Source organism: Eschscholzia californica, unplaced genomic scaffold (genome assembly GCF_041429995.1).
Source record: "Eschscholzia californica isolate CP2 unplaced genomic scaffold, dmEscCali1.0.p SCAF_1, whole genome shotgun sequence".
NCBI lineage: Eukaryota > Viridiplantae > Streptophyta > Magnoliopsida > Ranunculales > Papaveraceae > Eschscholzia > Eschscholzia californica.
In genome coordinates this window covers 23,048,107-23,069,610 of record NW_028238198.1, presented here as the reverse complement: position 1 = coordinate 23,069,610, position 21,504 = coordinate 23,048,107, and the positions used below count along the sequence as shown (strand labels likewise).

Below are 21,504 nucleotides of genomic sequence, written 5' to 3'. Positions count from 1 at the left end.
ACTAATGGTACATGAGAGAGTAAAAATAGAGATAAAATAGATGCTAGAAAGTAACCAAGTTTGGAAAGAAAGGTGTGGGGTACTCAAGAGAGAGAAAGAGAGATGAGGGGGGTTAGAAATGAAGATTGAAAAAAGTACGGAAGAAAGACATGAGTCTTGATGTCTCAGAGGGGTAGTTTGTTTGGTAATACATGGTTCTTTAGGTTAAGAGACAGTTCCTCGTGATCGGGGTTTAATTTTTAGATAGATAGAGAGAGAAAAAGATGATGATCTATACATAGATAGAGAGAGAGAGAGAGAGAACTTGGAAGACTGAAATCACGTGGGTTACTTTTTGACTACCCAATGACTAACCCCATCTGCTTTGTCTGACTCTTTGCTTTGTTCCTCGAGCCCTAGCTTTGTTTTTGATCATTTTCTCTCTCTATTTTAGAATTAGGGTTTCTCTATTCCACACTACTGGTACTCCTGGATTAGGTCAGGCTAGTCTTCAAGTGTGCATGTGTGTGTGTATATATATAGGGTAGTTTGTGAAGATACTAACTACAGTAATATTATCCCTTACAAGTTGGTAATTGGTAAACACATCAAGAAAAACTCAATCCTCAACCACACAAACAAAACTATTCTGAATATCACTTTATTGTTTGTTTCTCTCTCTCTGATCACTAACTTACAACATCATTCATACAATCCAGGTACTTTTCTCTTTAGCTATCTCTGTTTGTCAATTTTCTCTTCTTCCTGAATTCCCCCCCTCTGACTGCTGACTGGTCTTTTGTCATTATACATTAATAACTATTACCACCCACCACCACCACCACCATCATCATCATTCTCTCTCTTAGGGTTTTTCATCTCTTTTCTTGATTTCAAGATTACATTATTCTCTCTCTCTCTCTCTCTCATATTCTCCAACAAGAATTTACACTAGTACCTAGTTCATATATTATTGTTTTCCTTCTTATTTTGGTAAAATCTAGCTACCTTTCTCTCTCTCTAGCTACCACTCTCTTTCTTATCATTATTATCTTCTTCTTCCCTCACTTTCATCATCTACCCATCAAAATTCCATAAAGCCCACCTTATCTTCTTCTTCATTGAAGTTTTGATTGACAAGTTAGATAACCTAGCTATATAGCTAAATACCCATCTTAAGAAAAGAAGGTTATTAATTAGCTATTGAAGGATGCAAAAGTATAGGAATTCTCACAGTTGTAATATTCATCCAGTTGGTACTTGTTCTTGTGGTGATTTTAATTATCACTCTCATCCATCAGGAGACTCATTCTCAATGATATTCTCAACTAAACCTACCAACCATTATCATCATCATCATAAAACTTTCAATGAATTCGAAGTTTCGTACCCAAAGATCACATCTTCATCTTCGTCCCCGTCTGTCGATTGTACACTATCTTTAGGTACTCCTTCAACTCGACAAACCAAAGTCGATAAATCGTTTATTAATCACCGAAAATCAACTTCTTGTGTATGGGACATGTTTCAAACAACTAAGCAACATCAACAACTCCAAAACCCTAGTTATAATTCTTCGACGACGAATGCGACAACAAGAAATGTTCGATCAAGTGGTATCGGCAACAATCCCATCAATAACAACAACAACAACAACAATACTAGTAGTGGTAGTACTAGAAGATGTGCAAACTGTGATACTACTTCAACACCATTGTGGAGAAATGGTCCTAGAGGCCCCAAGGTATACTAGTCCTTCCATGCACCAATTCAATATAAATATATATATATATATATATATACGTTCTTCACAAAAAATTACATCATTTTAAGAAATTCTCGTTTTTGTAAATATGCAGTCGTTGTGTAATGCATGTGGAATTCGTTATAAGAAGGAAGAAAGACGCGCCACAATCACCACTACGAACAGCGCTAACCCATCTAATATCACGAACAACGACAACAATTCATGCCTTAATGGTGGAAGTGGAACTACTACATCATGGCCTAATCATCCTTCTGCACATTCGACAAATCAAAGAGTAAATTCCACTAGTTATCATCCCACAGCTTCTCTTGGAAACCATCATCATCATCATGAATTTAGATTCATTGAAGATGATCATCATCGTCATCGTAACTCTACAAGTAGTACTAATTTCCATTCATGGAGACTTAATGTAGCTACCACTGACAGACCTAGCCTCGTCCATGACTATATCTGATCATCATCATCGTCATCATAGTGTGAAACGATATGAATATAAATGATAGAATTGACGACGGTACAACTATATATATGTATCAATGTATGTTGTTTTGGCCTTCTTAATTTCATTAATTAGTACGTTTTGTTGTTTTAATTTTAGTTTAGTGAACTTCTAATCAATTGATGAATCTTTGAGGACCTTCTTCTTGAATTAATTTTTGATATTCCAAGTAGTAGTACTACTAGATCAGTAGTAAATATATTTCTCATTCTTGGTCGGTGCAGTATTATCACATGGTGCATGGCAGTTTTCTACTGTTTATGGTTTGCTTTCAGAATAGTACCACAAGCTAATTATTTACCATTGTCAAGGTAAGTACTAGGTTATGAAATACCGGCCGTCGGCAGCGGAGAGTCATCAAGGGAGACGGAGTCCGGATGGGAGGTATCATAATTCATAACTCATAAGATATTGAAGGGAGGAAAGAAGAAGTCCTTGTCGAGGGAAAGAATGAGTCAAACAAACTTACCAAGTCAATTGATCAGAGGTGGTAGGGACATCATCACCTTGGACTGAAAAAACAGATTCATCAAAAATAACATGAAGCGAGAAATATAAATATACTCTGATAATTAGTTGTGTGATTAAGATATTTAAGTCGGTCGCAGTGAGGACTATAACCATGTTTTCTTTCAACCCTAGCATTCTACGCCGGAGTATGAGGACATAATATACATTGATCAATACCACACTTAGATGGTAGGTGTAACGCCCCGTGTTTAAAAATGGGAATGAGCGGGCACGCCCCGTCAATTCATATACGAGACTAAAATCTTACAAAGTTGTAAATCAAAGCCGTCTATCCTGCATGATCTGTCAACATATATTCTAATCCACATTCACTTTAAACAAAATGAAATGTAAAACAACATATATAAACTGACAAATAACTCTTGTTCGAATTTGAACTACCAAAATCCTCATAACTCATTCTACCCAAGTTCCTCCATCTATACAAAACCTACTATGTGATAATTATATATGCATCTTGTTGGTTCGTCTTTCCGTTAGGCATATAATTTTGGAATTTGCAATAGAAAAGAAATGAAACAAATAAGAGAACTGTGGCACCACGATATGACCTTCGCAAGCCAAGATCCTCGGTTGGCTCAAGAACAACAAGTGAAATTTTAAATAGGTACGTAATCAACATTGAGCTTGGAATTGGCTCGTGTTGGGCGGCCCACGAGCAATACAAGAGTCGGTCGGGCGTGTACGAGCAACCAAATGTGATGTCGTGATGACTGCCAAAATATTCAGGCGGACAAAAACATCCCTCTACTAAGTCCGCCATTGCCCGCATGTGCCTGCTTGATGTAGCAGGTACATAAGATGTCGGGCGGGTAAAGGTCGCCACCAGATAGCACTCCTAAAGAATAAGTCAATTGTCCATTTCATGATTCATATTAGAAGCCCAAATAACAAGCGCAAGGCCCATGATATCTGAAACTACATGAGGAGTGTATGAGGAAACTTATATAGAAGCTCAAGCTTCTTTCTTTCGTTAACAAGTCCAATGTGATCTTCCAAATATGATTTGAAGTCAATAAACTTAGTCCCTCACGAATAGATCATAGAAACTAGAAGAGTTTTGAGAATAAGCCCCACGTGAAGGGTTAGATTTCAAGTCATTAAACTTAGTCCTACATGAAAATATCACAAAAATTGAAAGGGTTATGAGCATTATAACACTCGCCACGTGAAATTAAGCACGTCACTCCACGTAGATTTCTAATCGGGTTCTATCGGGTTGCAGTTCAGTCTGGGCTCAAGCGGACTATAGGTATTGTGATTTAACCCAAGCCTTCCCATTTTCTTCTTTCAGGATGGGTGGCTCATGCCCGGAGCATGTAACGGGCCGCTCGCAGCCCAAGACGTGGGTACCCTCGACGGGTTCGAGTTGATGGCCTTCTTTCCTACCCCTACCTGAACTCTACGTGCTGGTAGTGCTGATGTTGGAAAGTGACTTCTCAGACATTGTCCTTGTTACCTTCGATTCAATTGTTTTTTCTTATTGTTTATAAATTGATAAGGCGGAGGAATGACCCGCAAAGACACCCTAGCGCTGATTAAGTCAGTTCGGTGTTTAAGGTTTAAGAGTCAATGAGAAATCAAAGGTTAGGGTTTGGATCCCTTTTCAAGGCAAATCTGTGTTATTTATATAGGCTAGCATGACGGTGGTAAATCATAAACTTAATGAAGGTCACGTGGCAGGGCCGTTAATGGAATATTTCTGATCATGGTCGTATCATTGTATATTCTGAACATGGCAAGTAGATATTCAGAGCTATCTGGCCTGTTGTGTAGCCGACATTTATCTCAAACAGAGCATATCTCAAGGTGCCAAGGTTATAACTTCTGCAAACCTCCTATTCCAGGACTTAAGCTGCAGAGCTAACTCAGATCTACCCTTCTATTGGACTTTAAGTCGTGACAAAGTTCAAGGTTCCTAGGAAACTCGTGTCGACCTATTATTCTAATTAAGGTTCAGATGATGAGTTCTTTTGGGTCCACCAATTTTGTGGTTCTATATTTAAGTCTCGCTCATGCGTATTCAAGGTTTCGACATATGTCGTCCAAGTCAATCGGTTGACTTCTTGATTGATAGAGGGTGTCCAACATTTGGCTCTCAGAATAAGTCCCCCTACTTCTTCCTTAGCAGAATGCAGTGATGACAAGTGTGAAGAGGGAAATTCTTCTTGAATAATAAATAGCTTGAACTCAGAGATGGAGAGAAAACAAGGAAGAGAGAGATATGTGAGAAGATTTCTCTGTGTGTTTTATTCATTGATTTACATAGCTATTTATAGGTTTACCAGGGATTTACATATAGAAGTAATTTAGGAATATTGGGAAACTTTCTTATTCATGAATATTACAATAATTGGGAAACTTCCCTATTCATGAATATTACAATAATTAACAACTTTACATAATAGCAAAACGAATTAGGGTAAGTTATTCATCTCGGTCGGTGCTCTCGGTCGGGCGGTCGGTCGGCTATATTCTAGCACTCCCACTCAAGTTGGAGCCGAAAGGGACGTGAGGCCCAACTTGCCAATAATCGTCTTGAATGCATCAGCTCCTAGTGGCTTGGTAAAAATATCCGCTAGTTGTTCAGAAGTTGGTGTGAGACGAGGAGCGATGACATTTGCTTTGATCTTTTCCCGAACGAAGTGACAATCAATCTCAATATGCTTTGTTCGTTCATGGAAGACTGGGTTATCGGCGATATGGAGAACAGCTTTGTTATCACAGTGAACCGTCATGGGTGAAGAATGTGTTATGCCAAGATCTTTGAGAAGGTACTTCAGCCATTGAAGCTCACTAGTGAGATGTGCTAGCGCACGGTATTCTGCTTCAGCAGAAGATTTAGCAATCGTTGGTTGTTTCTTAGATTTCCAAGAGAGAGGGCTAGAACCCAACATAATGAAGTAACCGGTGGTAGAACGACGAGTGGGGGGGGGCATCCAGCCCAGTCAGAGTCACAATATCCAGTGATGTGAAGGGAACTGAAAGAAGAGAGAAGAAGGCCATGACCAATGGATCCTTTGAGATAACGAAGGACCCGATGAGCAGCATCAAGGTGAGTAGTGCTGGGTTTTTGTAGAAATTGACTAAGATTATTGACTGCGTAACAGATATCAGGACGTGTTACGGTGAGATAGAGAAGACGACCAATCAGCCGTCTGTAAACGGTGGGATCCGGAAGAGGATCACCATCGGAAGGACTGAGACGAAGCTTCTGTTCCATTGGGAAAGCAGAAGGACGACATGCCGAAAGACCAGAGTCTTTAATGATGTCAAGGGCATATTTGCGTTGGCAAAGGAAGTTTCCTTTGGAGGATCGGGAGACCTCGATCCCTAAAAAATATTGAAGACGACCCAAATCCCTGAGAGAGAAAGTGGTGTGGAGAAAGGATTTAAGCTTGGAAATGGCGGATTCATCATTGCCTGTGATGACAATGTCATCTACGTAAACTAGAACGTACAGATGTACGGAAGATGTGCAGAGAGAAAATAATGAATAAACAGAGAGGGAATGTGTGAAACCCTTTTTGATAAGGACGGATGAAAATTTTGAGACCCATTGACGAGATGCCTGTTTAAGGCCATAGAGAGATTTCTGAAGGCGACAGACTTTGGACTCCCCCTGTTTGAAGAAACCGGGAGGTAATTTCATGAAGACCTGTTCATCGAGGTCGCCTTGGAGAAAGGCATTATTTACATCTAGTTGGTGGAGAGACCAACCTTTAATAGACGCGATTGATAGAAGAACGCGTACCGTGAGGTGCCCAGGGGTGCCCGAAGAGGAGTCGCTGTCGGGCTGACCCGAAGCGGAAGGGACAGAGCCGGAAAGCCGTGAGGGAGTGCCTATAGGCACATCAGACGCTTGATGAGAGACTTGACGAGGAGCCGATTGTGATGTCCTCGGAAAATTAAAAGTACCATCATCGTGGATGGAGACAATCGGTCAGTAAGGAGGAGGAGAAGGGATCGGATGTTTAGACAACATCGGAAATTTATCTTCGTAAAAAAGAACATCACGAGAGGTGATTATTTTACGAGAATTCAAGTCAAAAACGCGATATCCTTTTTTATTGTGGGGATAGCTGACGAAAATACCCAGAGATGCTCGGGAATCTAACTTTGTTTACACCAAAGGACGTCTAGTATAACATAGACATCCAAAGACCCGAAGATGGTCAAATTTGGGAGGAGAACCCAAGAGTTTTTCATGAGGAGAAATGCCTTGTAATGTTGGTGTTGGCAATTTGTTGATGAGATATACTGCCGTTAGAACACATTCACCCCAAAAGGAAATTGGGAGATGGGCTTAAAATCGTAAGGAGCGTGCTACTTCCAGAATGTGTCGATGTTTTCTTTCGACGATGCCATTCTGTTGAGGAGTATGAGGGCAACTAGTTTGATGAATAATGCCCTTCTTACGGAACCATGATTGAAGTTCATGATTCATAAATTCCATACCATTATCAGATTGGATGGATTGAATTTTCGGAATAGGAATCGTTCCTTGTCCGGATTGTAAATTGGAGATGGAAGAATCAAATTGGGTTGATATATAATTAGAAAAATTCTTGATAAATTGAGTAATGTCGGATTTATGTGACATTAAAAAAATCCAAGTGCAACGAATAAAATCGTCCACTAAAGTTAAGAAATAACGAAAACCAGAGTTTGAGGGGACGGAGAAAGGTCCCCATAAATCCACATGAATTAATTCAAAGGGACGAGAAGAAGTAGAATTGCTTAACGGAAAAGATAAACGTGTAAATTTGGACAAGGGACAAATTTCGCACGGATTTTTATTGAATGAAACTAACTTCATACATTGAGTTCTTGAAATCAAAGACTTAAAAATAGAAGAAAAAGGATGTCCGAGGCGCCAATGCCAAATATCGGAAACATCTTTATTATATAGACTATTACTAGAAATTGAAAAGGAATAATCCTAATATCCGTGCGGAGAAAGTATAATCCTTCATGGAGATTACCAAGTCCAATCCTCGTTTTCGTCACTGGGTCCTGAAAGACACATGAGCAAAAATCGAATGTTACTAAACATCGAAGATAATTGGTGAGTTGGGAGACAGAAATTAAATTGATTTTAAATTCAGGAACATGTAAAACGTTTTTGAGAATTAAGTTTGAATTGAAAACAATCGTTCAAATGTGACGTACTTGAATACGTTTACCATCCGGTAAACGGACAAAACATTGAGGTGGAGCATCAACATAATGTGAGAAACGAGATAAAGAACTACATATATGTTTGGCGGCACCGAAATCAATAACCCAAGGAGAGGAGAGGAATTGAATACCTGTAAAGTTAATACCTGCGTCGGTAGATCCTTGAATAGGATTGGAAGTGTCGTTAGAATGACGTTGGTGATCGAGAAGTGAAAGAAGACCTTGATATTCCTCTTGAGTTAATGAGGTGGCTGGAGGTGCTCCCGTTGGAGGATCAACCGTCTCGGTTACGGTGGCGGCAAGTGGACCGGTCGGTCGTGATGGGCGATTTGGCCGAGTACCCGAGCTAGATCGGTATGAACCGTGTAGTTGATAACATGTAGCCCGGACGTGGCCATGTTGTTGACAATAGTCACAAAAGGGACGAGCTTGTTTAGGACGTTGAGCGTTTCGAAAATTTCGTTGATCATTGTTGTATGTTGCAAGGATGGCGGCTTCCGGTGGATTGGAAGTAGCGGCCATGATATTTTGTTGGATTTCTTCTTGTTTGACAAGAGAATGAATCTTTAGGATTGAAGGAAAATGGTCCATTAACAAAACTTGACTCCGAATTGCCGAAAAACTGTCATGAAGCCCTTGAAGAAATTCCATAGCACGTTCTTGATTAGTACGATCAAGTAACGATTTCCCTTGACCACAAATACATGGATCGATTACCATAAGGGATTGTAACTCATCTTGTAGAGTTTTGAGTTGAGTAAAATAGGAGGAGACATCACGTCCTTCTTGTTTGAAGGATGAAATTACCCGTTTCAATTGATAAATTTTGGGGGCGCCATTGGTTTAAAAAACCTTTCATAAATATTACGCCAAATATCGGCGACACTTTCATCGTATAAAACGGAAGACCGAATATCCGGAGCAATGGAGTTGATTATCCAACTACTAACAAGATCATTACACCTTCCCCAAGAGTGTAATTGAGTTGGAGAAGTGGGTTTGGGAATAGAACCATCTACAAACCCGAATTTATCTTTTGCCCGAAGAGCCATCTTTATGGCTCTTGACCAAGAGGCATAGTTATCTCCGGTTAATAATGGAGTGATGAGAATAGTAGTTGGTGAATCAGAGTGATGAACATCAAACACCGGATTAGGTGGAGAATTAGGAGTATAATCTCCAGAATCGACTTCAGTAGTAGTCATGATAGAAGAAATTGAACTCAGAAAAAAAATATTTGAATTGGCTCTTATACCATATGAAGAGGGAAATTCCTCTTGAATAATAAATAGCTTGAACACAGAGATGGAGAGAAAACAAGGAAGAGAGAGATATGTGAGAAGATTTCTCTGTGTGTTTTATTCATTGATTTACATAGGTATTTATAGGTTTACAAGGGATTTACATATAGAAGTAATTTAAGAATATTGGGAAACTTCCCTATTCATGAATATTACAATAATTGGGAAACTTCCCTATTCATGAATATTACAATAATTAACAACTTTACATAATAGCAAAACCGACTAGGGTAAGTTATTCATCTCGGTCGGTGCTCTCGGTTGGGCGGTCGGTCGGCTATATTCTAACAACAAGAATTCGAAGAACTTAATTTGTTGTCTATCTCTCAATCTCTCATGGTTAATCGTAAGCACTAATTGCATTATCATGAACTTTAATTTAAAGAGATAAGTTATACCTTAACGAGAGCAACATGCATCGATATGCTAGTCTCTTTCTGATTTTCTTCCGGGTCCGGGGTAGTGAAAGCATTTATTTGATTCCACATATTCACAAGTCCATAATAGTTTTTTTTTGGTTTGTTTGATAAGTACTAAGAATCATAGGATCTATAATTGCTTAATTTTTTTTAAATTATGTTTTAAATTTTTTTTTTTAAGAAACCGTTTTTTCGAAAACCAGTTTTTGTCTAAAAACCATCATTTTTGTTAAAACCGCTTTTTCAGAAACCCGTTTTGTTTTAAATCCTTTTTTTTTTTTTAACAAAAACTGTTTTTCTAAGAAATTTTTTTCACGAAAGGCGTTCAGAAAAAAAAAAAGACAGTTTTATGGGGAAAAATGTTTTTTTGAAAAGAAATTCTAATAAAAAAAGTTTTCGTGAAAAAAAGACAATTTTCAAGAAATGAGACTCTTTCAGGAAGAAAACGATTTGAGAAAAAAAATTCTGAAAAATATGTTTTCGAGAAAAAAAATGTTTGCAAGAAAAATTTATGTTTTCGTGAGAAAAAGTGTTTTCGGGGAAATATTGTTTTCAAGAAAAAACGATTTCGGAAAATTAGTTTCTGAAAAAAAAAATGGATTTTAGAAGAAAAAAAGTCGTTTTCTCGAGAAAAAAATGAATTCTGGAAAAAGTTGGTTTTTATGAAAAAAAATATTTTCGAGAAGCAACAGTTTTCCGGAAAAAATGTATGCCAAAAAAGAGATTTATAAGAAAAGAATCTCGGGAAAAAAGTTCTGTGAAATAACAATTTTCCAAATAAACAATTTCTGGGATAAAGGGACTTCGATAAAAACATAATTTTTAACAATTATTTTGTAGTAAAAATTAGAGTGGGATTTTTGGCCAATACAAATCTTATACTTTTTTTTTGTTGAAAGAGAAATCTTGTACTTCGCAAAAATCCTTAAGATTCAAGAGGGATTTTTGGTAGCCAAAGAATCTTGATTTCTACCAAATCTCATTTTTAATTGAAATCTTGTTAAAAAATCCTGCATCCAAACGCATCGTGAAAGGAGAAAAATGCCCCAAGGGGTTCTGATCCTTGGACCACCACAAGTGCACAAGCGTAGAAACCACTGGGCAAAATTTGGCTTTTGGTGAAGTTTTAGCGCTGTTTAGGCGGAAAACCCATGGATCTCAGACTGGGCTAGACCCCAGATTGGTCTCCATGTTGGTCCGCCCATGAATTAACTTTTTATGCAACATAAACCATAATATATTATAGATGGCGGACCCAGAAATTTTCACTTGTGGGGGCACATTTAGTCGAAGTAGAGAAAATTTAAATGAACTAGAATAATTCATATCATATATAATTGACCACACTAAATTTTTATTTTTGACACAATATTAGATTAGAAAATTCTGAATTTTTAAAAATTAAGAATATTTATTTAATTTATTCTATGAATGTGAAAGACAATAGTTCGCCGAAAGAATGTAAAATAGAAGTAAAAAACATAAACCAAAAACTAAACAAATTAACCACTGAAAGTTATATCAAAGATTGTTAGTTCATTTAAGAGATGTGCGTGTGATGGGAAAAAAAATAAGAGATGTGCGTGTGTTAGGAAAAGGATTGCCAAAAAAATATAACATTAACAAAGATTAGATGAACAAAACTAAATTAGCAAAAAAAATGACAAGAAAAAAATTATGTCAAGAGTATGGGGCAAAAATTGGAGCTAAAAAATGGAGTAAAAAAACACCACACGGTGGAGTTGAACTTGAGACCTATAGAGTGTAGGATCAACTAAGGAACCACTTGACTAACTATAATTAATGTATATTTATCACCTATTAAGCTTAATATAGTCTTCTGGCCAGAACTAGGGAGTCACTCATCGTAGTGCCTCTATGGAACCCAGCTTTGGGCCGTGGGGGCACGAGCCCCCGCAGGCCCCTTGCTGGGTCCGCCCTGTATAGATCCACAACCAGTGTAGTTGAATGATGACTCAGAACTGTGTGAGATCTGGACAATTCATTTTAGAAGAGAGGTAGGACGTTAGGGGATTGGGAAGAGATAGTTTGAGGGTAAACCAGAGATATCGAGGCAGAAAGATCGAGAGGGAAGGAAGATAACTAGAGAAAATTTCAGAACCCATCTTCCCTCGACCCGTCCTCTCCCTCTTCACTCTTTTCTAGAGCTGGGCAACAAAGGCTTCCCAAAGAAGGATTGAGGTTTAAGGGTTTGTAAAACTTGTGGTACCCATATAACTTCCCAAAGAAGAGAACTCAATATAAGAAGTATAAAAGGGTTTCAGAAATGTTGCACTTTCTCCCATTGTTTACAGAGAAGAATGGGCTTGAATATAATCACACCAAAACATAGAAAAAACATGATAAACCACAAAAGAATGACTCGAGCTCAACAAAGAGATGCGGAGGCATGAGACTCTATATCACATTACAATGCATTCAAACATTATATTCAAGAACCTCATCAAGTACTTCTTTCAATAAGGAAGGTTATATGAAGAATACAAATAATATCTTCCAATGAAAACTTATCTGAACGACCATTGAATTTCCTCGAGAGTTCTTCCCTTTGTCTCAGGGACCCATAATGCCACAAATGCAATTGTGAAAGCACTCACTACAGTGTATATCATGAAGGTTCCTGCACACACACAATGAAGATGCCAACTTAGATATACATATGAGAGAAGGTGCCACTTAAATGGATGTAAGAGAAGGAGAGATGTACCTCCATTGCTCCAATTTAGCAGCAAGTTTGCAGTCATTGTAATCACCCAGGATGTGAGCCAGTTGGCTAGTGTCGCTATACTACCAGAAAGACTCTTAATATTCACCGGAAGAATCTGTGATGCCATATTAAAAAATAAGAATTTCCGATCATACCACGTACAAAAAACTTCATAAGGACCTACACATCATATACTTGGTAATGAGATACCCTTTGTTCACGTGGGACTATTCTCATCAAAACTCAATAAATTCTAAAATTTCACGCCCACTGATCCAATAACAGAACGTAAAACTATGTTACTCAGAAAACAAATGCACATGCTAATTGTGTTTCAGAATCTCATAAACCAACCTGGAATCACAAGCTACTAAGTGAAAGAACATGGTCTAGGTGATCTGTTCGTTCCCAAGTTCCGTAAGGCTAATTTAATGAGCTAGAAAATAAAGCATATTTTGGTCCGGGTATTGGCATTCCAATCAGTCAATTGACACTACGAAACTTGTGTCATTCATCCTTTCAGGCCTTGCGTGAATCAGATTAATGGTGATCCCGAAACTTTTCTTCAGTTTAAGGCTTTTGCTTCTTCCTTGCACTAGACACGTGATGCAAAATGGAAGTTTCGTGTGTAAGGCACTTAGTTCCACATTGTCTAGGAAGAACTTCCAGACCTGTGTCACAAATAACACCTACTCTTACATATAGGCTAGGCCTTTCGGCCTTTTTCTGGCTACTCGATTTATGGGGTGGAGAAGCTTGGGACAGTCTAAGACTGCCATGCCTAAAAAAACTTCTACAATGCGGAACTAGGCTAGTGGACCTGGATATAGTGCCTAAACAAAGAACAATAGCTGGTATTGAGTTTGGTGCTGCTTTTTCAAAAACGAAATATCTCATGTGCCATGATGATCATTTATTTTCATAAACGTTATAGAGGTAAGATGCCTACCTCTGACATTATGACCCATGGAATTGCTCCAACTCCCAGCGAGAAGGCAACGACAAACACCTAAAAGAAATTTATTCGTCAAAAAAGCAAATAATATTAAAATGGAGACAAACTGTATGAGCAACACAAAACAATATTATTCAACGATAAACATACCACAAGTCCAACCAGCGAGATTATGCCCAGAACGCTGTACAAATGAGAATCCTTTGGTATAACTTCCTACAGTACGAAAAAAATGAACATTAGAAGCTGAGAATGACATGCTAGATTTCTCTAATTTCAGCAACGTTCTTTGAAACAAGGAAGTAAATTCGAAATATTTCAGCCGTAATGACCCAAATATTTCCATTTCTATGCCTACCGAAATTTCAACCGCAACTAAAATTTATTTTCTTTCTCTCAACAATGACTAATGAAGAAACTAAGTTTCAAAATATTACGGCTGAAATGACCAAAATATTTCCACTTCCTTGCCTACAGAAATTTTCACCGAAACTGAATTTCATTCCTTGCTTTAAATTACACATCTCTATACTCCGATGTAACTTTCGAAGCATATCTATAGATTATGACTTACCTTCAGATAAAATGCAATCGAGACAACCAAGAGACTTGCAGTCATTCCAGATGAAGATATCTGTCAGATTTTCAATTTCAAGTTGTTATTTTACATATAACAGGTGAAATAAATTATCCTATAATGGAAAAGGATATCATATGTAGCTTTTCTAATCTCTAAACTAGGGCCTCACGAAGTCTCATTTTTGGTTATACTCACAATTAGAAGAACCCGACGCCCAGCTTTGTCGACCAGCCAAGTAGTAACTCCAGTTGCAATGACCTATACACAATGTGATTTAGTTTTTCGAATCAAGAGAACAAGAAACTGGTTTATGAGGTTTACCATTTAAACTTTAAAAAAGAAAAAAAAAGTTAGCTAGTAACGATTCAACACCTGAATCGCTCCAAGTCCAAATGTTGCCGCATTACTTGATGAGACCCCTGTTAATGTTTGACGTAATCAAATTAATCCCTTTAACCAAAAATTCTAAGAAGATAACCTGTATTATTTTATTATTTGAGAGAGGTGAACCCTATGCATAGAAATAGAGTAAATATCCCAACGAAATTCTAAACACGAGAAAAGGCAATCCAGTTAAGAGTTTGATTTTTATAACTCGGAAATAAACATAATCAGGAACTAAAACAGAATAATTTACCAGCAGCTCGGAAAATGTTACTAGAGTAGAAAAGAATTCCATTGATTCCACTTAGTTGCTGCAGCACAAGTAATCCGATTCCTACCTGCAAAATATGGTTAACTTACCAATTTAGGTTTTAATGTTTCTCCACTTGTAAGATTTAGGAATCCCATTAAGAAATCGAACTAGAACTTTAAACAGCTCTAGTACCATGAGAGGAAACCAATATCTTCTCTGCTTGAGATCTGAGAAACGGATTGCAGTTCTTCTTGTCGAGGATGATGCTACAGATCTCTGCATATCGCAAATTAAGAGGAAATTATAGCGACTTCAACACAAAAAATATATTAATCAACAAAAAAGAAGTTTGTTTTGCTTTATTTGATAAAAGTGCACAGAAATTTATTTGAACCTTGATTTCATTCACTTCAACTGAAATATCTGTATCAAATCCTCGTAAGACTTGCAAAGAAGCTTCGAAGTCTTCTGTCATTCCCATTTTTGCCTGGATTATCAGGCAAGACAACTTATCAGGACTGAAACCAAGATCCAAACCAATGATAGGATTCACGATATTTACCAGCCATCGAGGAGACTCGGGAATGAAAAAAAGTCCAGGAATTAGAATTGTACACGGCAAGATTCCTGCAATTAATGTAAAATTGATTAAACTACTAAATGGAGGTTCTTTGGGAAGAATTTATGGTAGGGAAGATAAGCCGAACGGATTTCTGAAATTAGCAAATCCATAAAACGTTTTAGGAGGATAGTGGGTTCTCTTCATATGTTCAAATAAACTTTCGTGGCACTGTAAGCAGCTTCTCTAAGTACCCGGAAAACTGATTTTGTTATCCTAAGAGTAAATGATATAAAACGCAATACACCAAACTACTAAAAATTCATCAAATTTCGAGGCAATCGAACTAGTCCTTTACTAAGAGTTGGACTTTTTATGCTTATAAACTTGACCGACAAAGCATCTCAAACTAGATGTAAATTCCCACATCGGCCTAGTACAATATATAGATTCCGACGTAGTTTAATGAGATAATGATGGAATAGACAAAATCTTATATTCTCAGTAAAAAAAGCGATAGTCAAAGTGGTGATTCATATAACGTCGAATTATAATAGCGACTATTTGGGCTTACCTAAAACTGCTAAAACCCTCCAGTTAACAAAAAGTCCCAAGAGATAAGCCAGCATAATCCCAATTGTGACGGAGAGCTACAAGAAACCAAGATAAAACTTTCTCTATTAGATATAATAACTTTCGGAATTGACGCCAAATGAATCTAACTTCTTTTAAATTTAATCCCTGATTTCCCTAAATGACAAACCTGATTGACGGATCCAAGACTTCCTCTCATGTCTTGAGGGGCAATCTCTGCTATATACACCGGCACCTACCCAATATGCAAAAAGTCCAATTACAGCTAGGGTTTTAAACAGATACAAAAGCTTACAGTAGGAGATAAAACGCCAATATGCAGAAGTCCAATTACAATTAGGGTTTCCAAAATGCCATATGATAGAAAGACTTACTGTATAGGAGATGACTCCCACTCCAAAACCTTCTAATAACCTTCCCATATATAGAAATGAAGAATCCTAATAAGAATTTAACAAACCAAAATCAAAAGACAATAATCAAACTACATTTTTGAAGCAAAATAAGTATGAATTTAGGCCATAAGTAACTCACTTTCGCGAATGAAATAGCGAGCCAACCGATGATATTAGGTATAGAAGCAATCATCAATGACTGTAATAATTCAATTCAACTCATGTTAAACCAATTCAATCAGAGAAACTAATAGACTCCATATTAATAAACAGAATCAGATAAATAAAGATTGTATAAATTACCCCTTTTCTCCCAATGTACTCAGCAATCTGACCACTAGCAATAGCTCCAACCATAGCACCCACATTTGACAAAGACCCAAATATAGAAAACTGCCATTGATAAAAAAAACCCTTTCTTCTTTAGAAGAATTTCAAATTTCAATTGAGTAAAAACTCAAATTGAAAGTTCAAAGATGTTATTTTTTTTTACCTCTGATATTGTAAGTCCAAGATCATTTATAATGTCAGCTTGTGTAGGAGAAGAGAATCCTCCCTGATAGAGAAACAGAGAGAGATTAATTGATTAGTTCTAGAGAGAGAGAAAAAAAAAGGGTAGTAGTTCATAAATTTTAGAGAGAGAAAGAGAGAGAGAGAGACCGTGAAGCCAAATTGAATAGGACCCAAAGCGACGATAAGAACACAGAGAACAACAGAAACAGAACCATCACGGAGGATCTGAGAAGACCCAAGTTTATCAATCATACTAGATTGTCTTGATCCCATTCTGTACCAACTTCCTGTATGAAGGAATGGTTTTCGTAAATCCCCTCTTCCATCATCGCTATCTTCTCTGAAACTCATTCCCCACGACGATGAAAAACCTCCACCACCACCTTCTCTACAAAGGGTAGAGAGAGAAAGTATAGAGAGAGAAAGTGTAGAGAGAGAGAGAGAGAGGGGATGGGATGAATGGCGCTAATTGTGTGATGACAAGAAAAAATGAAGAAGAAGACAACAAGAGATGAAGAAGGACGAATTAGTAATTTTATCCAATTATGTACAGATAGACATTTCGTGTCATCCGAACCGTTTAAATGATGAGTTTCTGAGTCAGACTACTTTGTGACTCGGTCTAATTTCAACGTCTCTGAGAGATAATAATTTGGTACTTCGTAACGTATGATAATTATGTACGTTACCTCATCATCTGATGCCATCTATTGTCAAGCTTTGTTTTTAACGGCTCTTAGTTTGTCCAGAGGACCCACCTGGAAGTTGTTGCTCCCACGTTTGGATAACCTCGTTTATCTCGCTTTGGATCATTGGATGTATACAGCGTGGCATGTGATAATAGATGGCCGTTTTGATTGAACCTCTAGTACTGGAAGGTGGGAAGATTTAAAGGCCCTTCAGCCTTCACCCTTGGGTAATATATACAGTATATATTTTTTTAGTAGTGATATAGCTGTCATTACAAGGGCATTGATACATCGAGCGATGTGATAAGCACGATAATGATTGATATGCTACTGGTCTAAAGTAAGCCTGTCAATGGATATCCGTATATCTGACATCTGATCCGCATCGATATTCGAATTTTAAAAAAATATTCGAAATTTCGGATATCAGATACGAATTCGGATATTCCTTATTGGATATCTGCTTATCGAATTCGGATATGGATACACTAATATTTGATTAGATAAATATCTGTATCTGATAAGTAATATAAAAAAATAACAAAATTTAAATTTATTCATAATAATATATAAAATGTATGGTTGATATTTATTATCTAGATCTAATGGTAACAAATTTAAAGGAAAAAATTTGAAATTTTGTTAAAGTTTCGGATTCGAATATTGATTTATAATATCCGTCGGATAATTATCGGTTACGAATATTCAGATAGTTTATCGAATTCGGATACAAATATGCCTATATCCGATCCAATAAACTACCGTTTACAAGCTTAGTCTAAAGTCTGACGAATCAACTGGTCTTTAGTCTAGCAAATTAAATGTGGCCTAAAGCCTACATAAACTACTTTATTTATACTCAAATTCAATATTTATAGATTTTAACTTCTAGTGGATCGAATCTGAAACCTCTACATTGCAGAGTATGTGCACTGACCAAATGGGCTACCAATTGTTGCCCCTTAGGCACAATTATTGTGGGCGCCTTTTACAACTAAATTGAAGAAGTTGTCGTGTGATATTAATTGGGCACTTGCCAACAAATGGTCGTCCAGTTGATTAGCGCATCTACTCCGCAACGCGAAGGTCCTAAGTTCGATTTCGTGGAAGTGCAAGTCCAGAATTATTGAGTTTGGGTATAAATAAAGTAGTTTATGTAGGCTTTAGGCCATTTAATTCGTCGGGTTGTAGGTTAGTAGTAATTCGACAGTTATCGCTTATCACGTCGTGTCGATGTATTAAAGCTTTTGTAATGATCATTGTAGTCAATATTAAAAAAAAAACATTTGAACACTTACACAAATTACGTTGGGAGTCTTTAGCTCTTCTCTTCGTGTTATATACTCCCATCCTTTTTTAAGTTTTGGTAAAAATGTAAGTCTTGATTGGCAGTTTGGCACCCATTTAAGTTCCAAATATGTCATTTCCATCCAAATCCAAATTTGGGGATCTAATAAGACTGATGAACACTCCAACTTCAAGAAGGGTTCAGTTTTTTTTTAACTTCTAATTTGTAACAAATTTGTTGTTTTAGTCCCCCCCCCCGCTCTTTGGGGGCAAAAAGTAATTAATCCTAAAAATGTTAAAACTGTAATTTCACAGTATCTCTATTTTTTTTTTCCTTCTCTCCACCTTACTCAGATGATCGGGCGACTCGTGTATCACCAATGTCGAAATTTTTTAGAAGGATTCTTTAAGCCTTCGCCATGAACAAAGTTCAGTACTTGTAAGCTTGGACCCGAGGTGTCTAAAAGTGCGACAGTATCAATAAATGCTAAAGTTTGGAGCGTCATAAACATTATTAATTTAGGGTTAGATCAAATAATAAAACTTTTAGAGTAAAACATATATAAAGAAAAAGTGAGCCTCTAAATAATACCACCAATGAAATATGGATGTTTATCATACGAGAAATTTGGCAAAATCTCCCTAAAATATTTGGACTTTGATTAAAAAAGATCAGTTAATTTTTTGTAGTCTTTAGCTCTCTGAGTACTTTTTTAACTTGCAACACCTTGCGATAGCTTGCAGCGCCATGCGACAACTTTACACCTGTTTTGCAACAGTTTTGGAGTGCCTCGCAACACCTTACAACAATTTTGCGACGCCTTGTAACATCTTACAACAGCTTTGCAATTTCTTGCAACACTTTTTTAAAATTATTGGGGTTTTAACCTAAACAAAAGACAAATATTTGAGGTTTTAACAAGAGAATAAATACAAGTTCAACAGAAAAAAACAAAATTCGTATTTAAAAAAAAATATAATGATTTGTCTTTTTAAAATTAGGTCTTCGGACCAATTTCTTTTCATCATAGTCTCACCCTTCTCTTTGTACTTTACTATATAGAATTATATAGTTACCATTTCGATTAGTTTAATTTCCTTTGGCGTGCATCCCTAATTAGATGAATAAAAGTCGGTTCGTATTTCTTTTCTAAATCAACATAAGATTTGATTATAAAATTAAACTTTGAATATGTCAAAGGAATCAAATCTGATGGTATCTATCAACAAATAAAAAAAATCTGATGATATCTTAAATAAAACGTGGTATGGAGCTTGTATCTGACTTCAATATTATAAGTTCGACTTCTTATGTGTGTCAACAGAGTTGATATTTTACAACTGAATGCTGACAACATAAGATTGATCTGTGAATTTAATTAGTAACAGTAATTAGTAAATTTTATTTTTGGTGAAGAAACTAATAACTACAACTTGACAATAAAACAGTTTATTGTTGACTTAAAGATCAGGACAAATCAATTTCAATTGACTCTTTCAAAAAAAAAAAAATTCAATTGACTACAATGGGTATAAGAAAATGGAGAAAGTTGGATTGTGTACTATCACCCTAAATAAAAAATAGGTCTTTGACACAAATTGAGGACCGCCTTTGTACAAAGTTTTTTTCGTTGGAAAGTTAGAAATTTTTTAATGTATCAAAGTTTTATTCAATATAAGTGGGGAATCAAAGTTAGTACATCGTTCTAAATTTTATCTTCAACTTAAGTACTAGTCCATTTTGCTAACTTGTCTGCTGGAGTGTTTTGCGATCGGTTGATTTATACAAAAGTTATGTGGTGGAACTAAGGAAGGAAATTCCTTATCTCCTTGATGTGGTAGAGGGAATGCCGCTGGACTTTGCTGTTTACATCTTTAAGGTGATAGATGAGTTTTTGGTTGTCAATTTCGATATTGATATTCTTGTATTGGTTTTCTTGGGTCGATGTTTTAGGGAAATAAGAAATTTTTGCGGGGTGCAAACTTAAGTTTTGGGTAGAAACAAATTTTTTTTGTTTCTTCCAAACGAGTTTTGGGGAAATCAAAAAATTTCTTCTTCCTCCCTCTTCCCTTCACACCACCATTGACTTTGGCGACCATAAATTACGACGACCATAAACTCCGGCGACCCTCCGACACTAACCGACCAACTCTCTTCCTCTTTCTCTCTTCAGCCCTTTTTCCCCCCCTCTCTCTCTCCCTCTCTCTCCCTCTTTCTATTTTTGTATATTTTGGCGAAGGGGAGTCCCCTTCGCTGGAACCTCGTCTGGTTTTCCAGACGAGGTTGTCTGGTTTTCCAGACGAGGTTGTCTGGTTCTACCAGACGAATCCGGTAGAACCAGACAGCTCCGCCTGGATCTGAACTCCAGATCCAGGCGAAGCTCGTCTCGATCGGAGTCTAGATCCAGGTGAAACTCGTCTGGAAAACCAGACGAAGGTATCATCACTTCGTCTGATTTTTCAGACGAAAGTTCCGGCAAAGGGACCATTCCCTTCGTCAGAATTTAGAGAGAGAAATAAAAGAGAGAGAGAGAAAGGGGAGAGATAGAAGATGATGAAGTCGCCGGCCGTCGCCTGCGACATTCGGACGACAACTTTCTGTCGGCGACTTATAACGTGCGTTGGTTTGCGTTTTTTTTATTTTCCACCGTCTTCCCGGAAACTTTTCTGTTTTCCCCAAAATGGTGGCCTTTTTTTGCCGCTCAACGAATGCCCATAAGAATAGTCATTGCTTCACTTTCTTCACTAGTTCGAACTGTGGATGAAGATGTTTTTGCTACGATAAAACGAGCCAAGTGATCATGACAAATGAAACTTATGCCAATATTCATGTCAATCTTGATAAAGGATGTGCCCATATTTACTTTTAAATGCAATTTAGCTGGA

General features: G+C 37.1%; 2 protein-coding genes across 2 annotated transcripts; one reads left to right on the top strand and one right to left on the bottom strand.

The window, feature by feature from the left end:
• Window positions 1-390: 390 nt before the first annotated feature.
• Window positions 391-2,386, top strand: LOC147565237 (uncharacterized). The gene is made up of 2 exons (XM_086666782.1): window positions 391-1,723; window positions 1,839-2,386. Exons 1-2 carry the CDS (start codon window positions 1,190-1,192, stop codon window positions 2,202-2,204), a joined length of 900 nt encoding a protein of 299 aa, XP_086522908.1. The 5' UTR covers window positions 391-1,189; the 3' UTR covers window positions 2,205-2,386.
• Window positions 2,387-11,920: 9,534 nt separating this feature from the next.
• Window positions 11,921-17,261, bottom strand: LOC147565236 (sugar transporter ERD6-like 6). Its single transcript, XM_086651714.1, has 18 exons — window positions 16,790-17,261; window positions 16,623-16,685; window positions 16,433-16,522; window positions 16,269-16,328; window positions 16,109-16,174; window positions 15,904-15,969; window positions 15,715-15,790; window positions 15,144-15,208; window positions 14,976-15,068; window positions 14,774-14,857; window positions 14,582-14,666; window positions 14,317-14,363; window positions 14,140-14,202; window positions 13,939-13,998; window positions 13,515-13,580; window positions 13,359-13,418; window positions 12,410-12,524; window positions 11,921-12,322 (listed from the first exon to the last, which is right to left on the bottom strand). Exons 1-18 carry the CDS (start codon window positions 16,991-16,993, stop codon window positions 12,210-12,212), a joined length of 1,476 nt encoding a protein of 491 aa, XP_086507840.1. The 5' UTR covers window positions 16,994-17,261; the 3' UTR covers window positions 11,921-12,209.
• Between the last annotated feature and the right edge of the window lie 4,243 nt (window positions 17,262-21,504).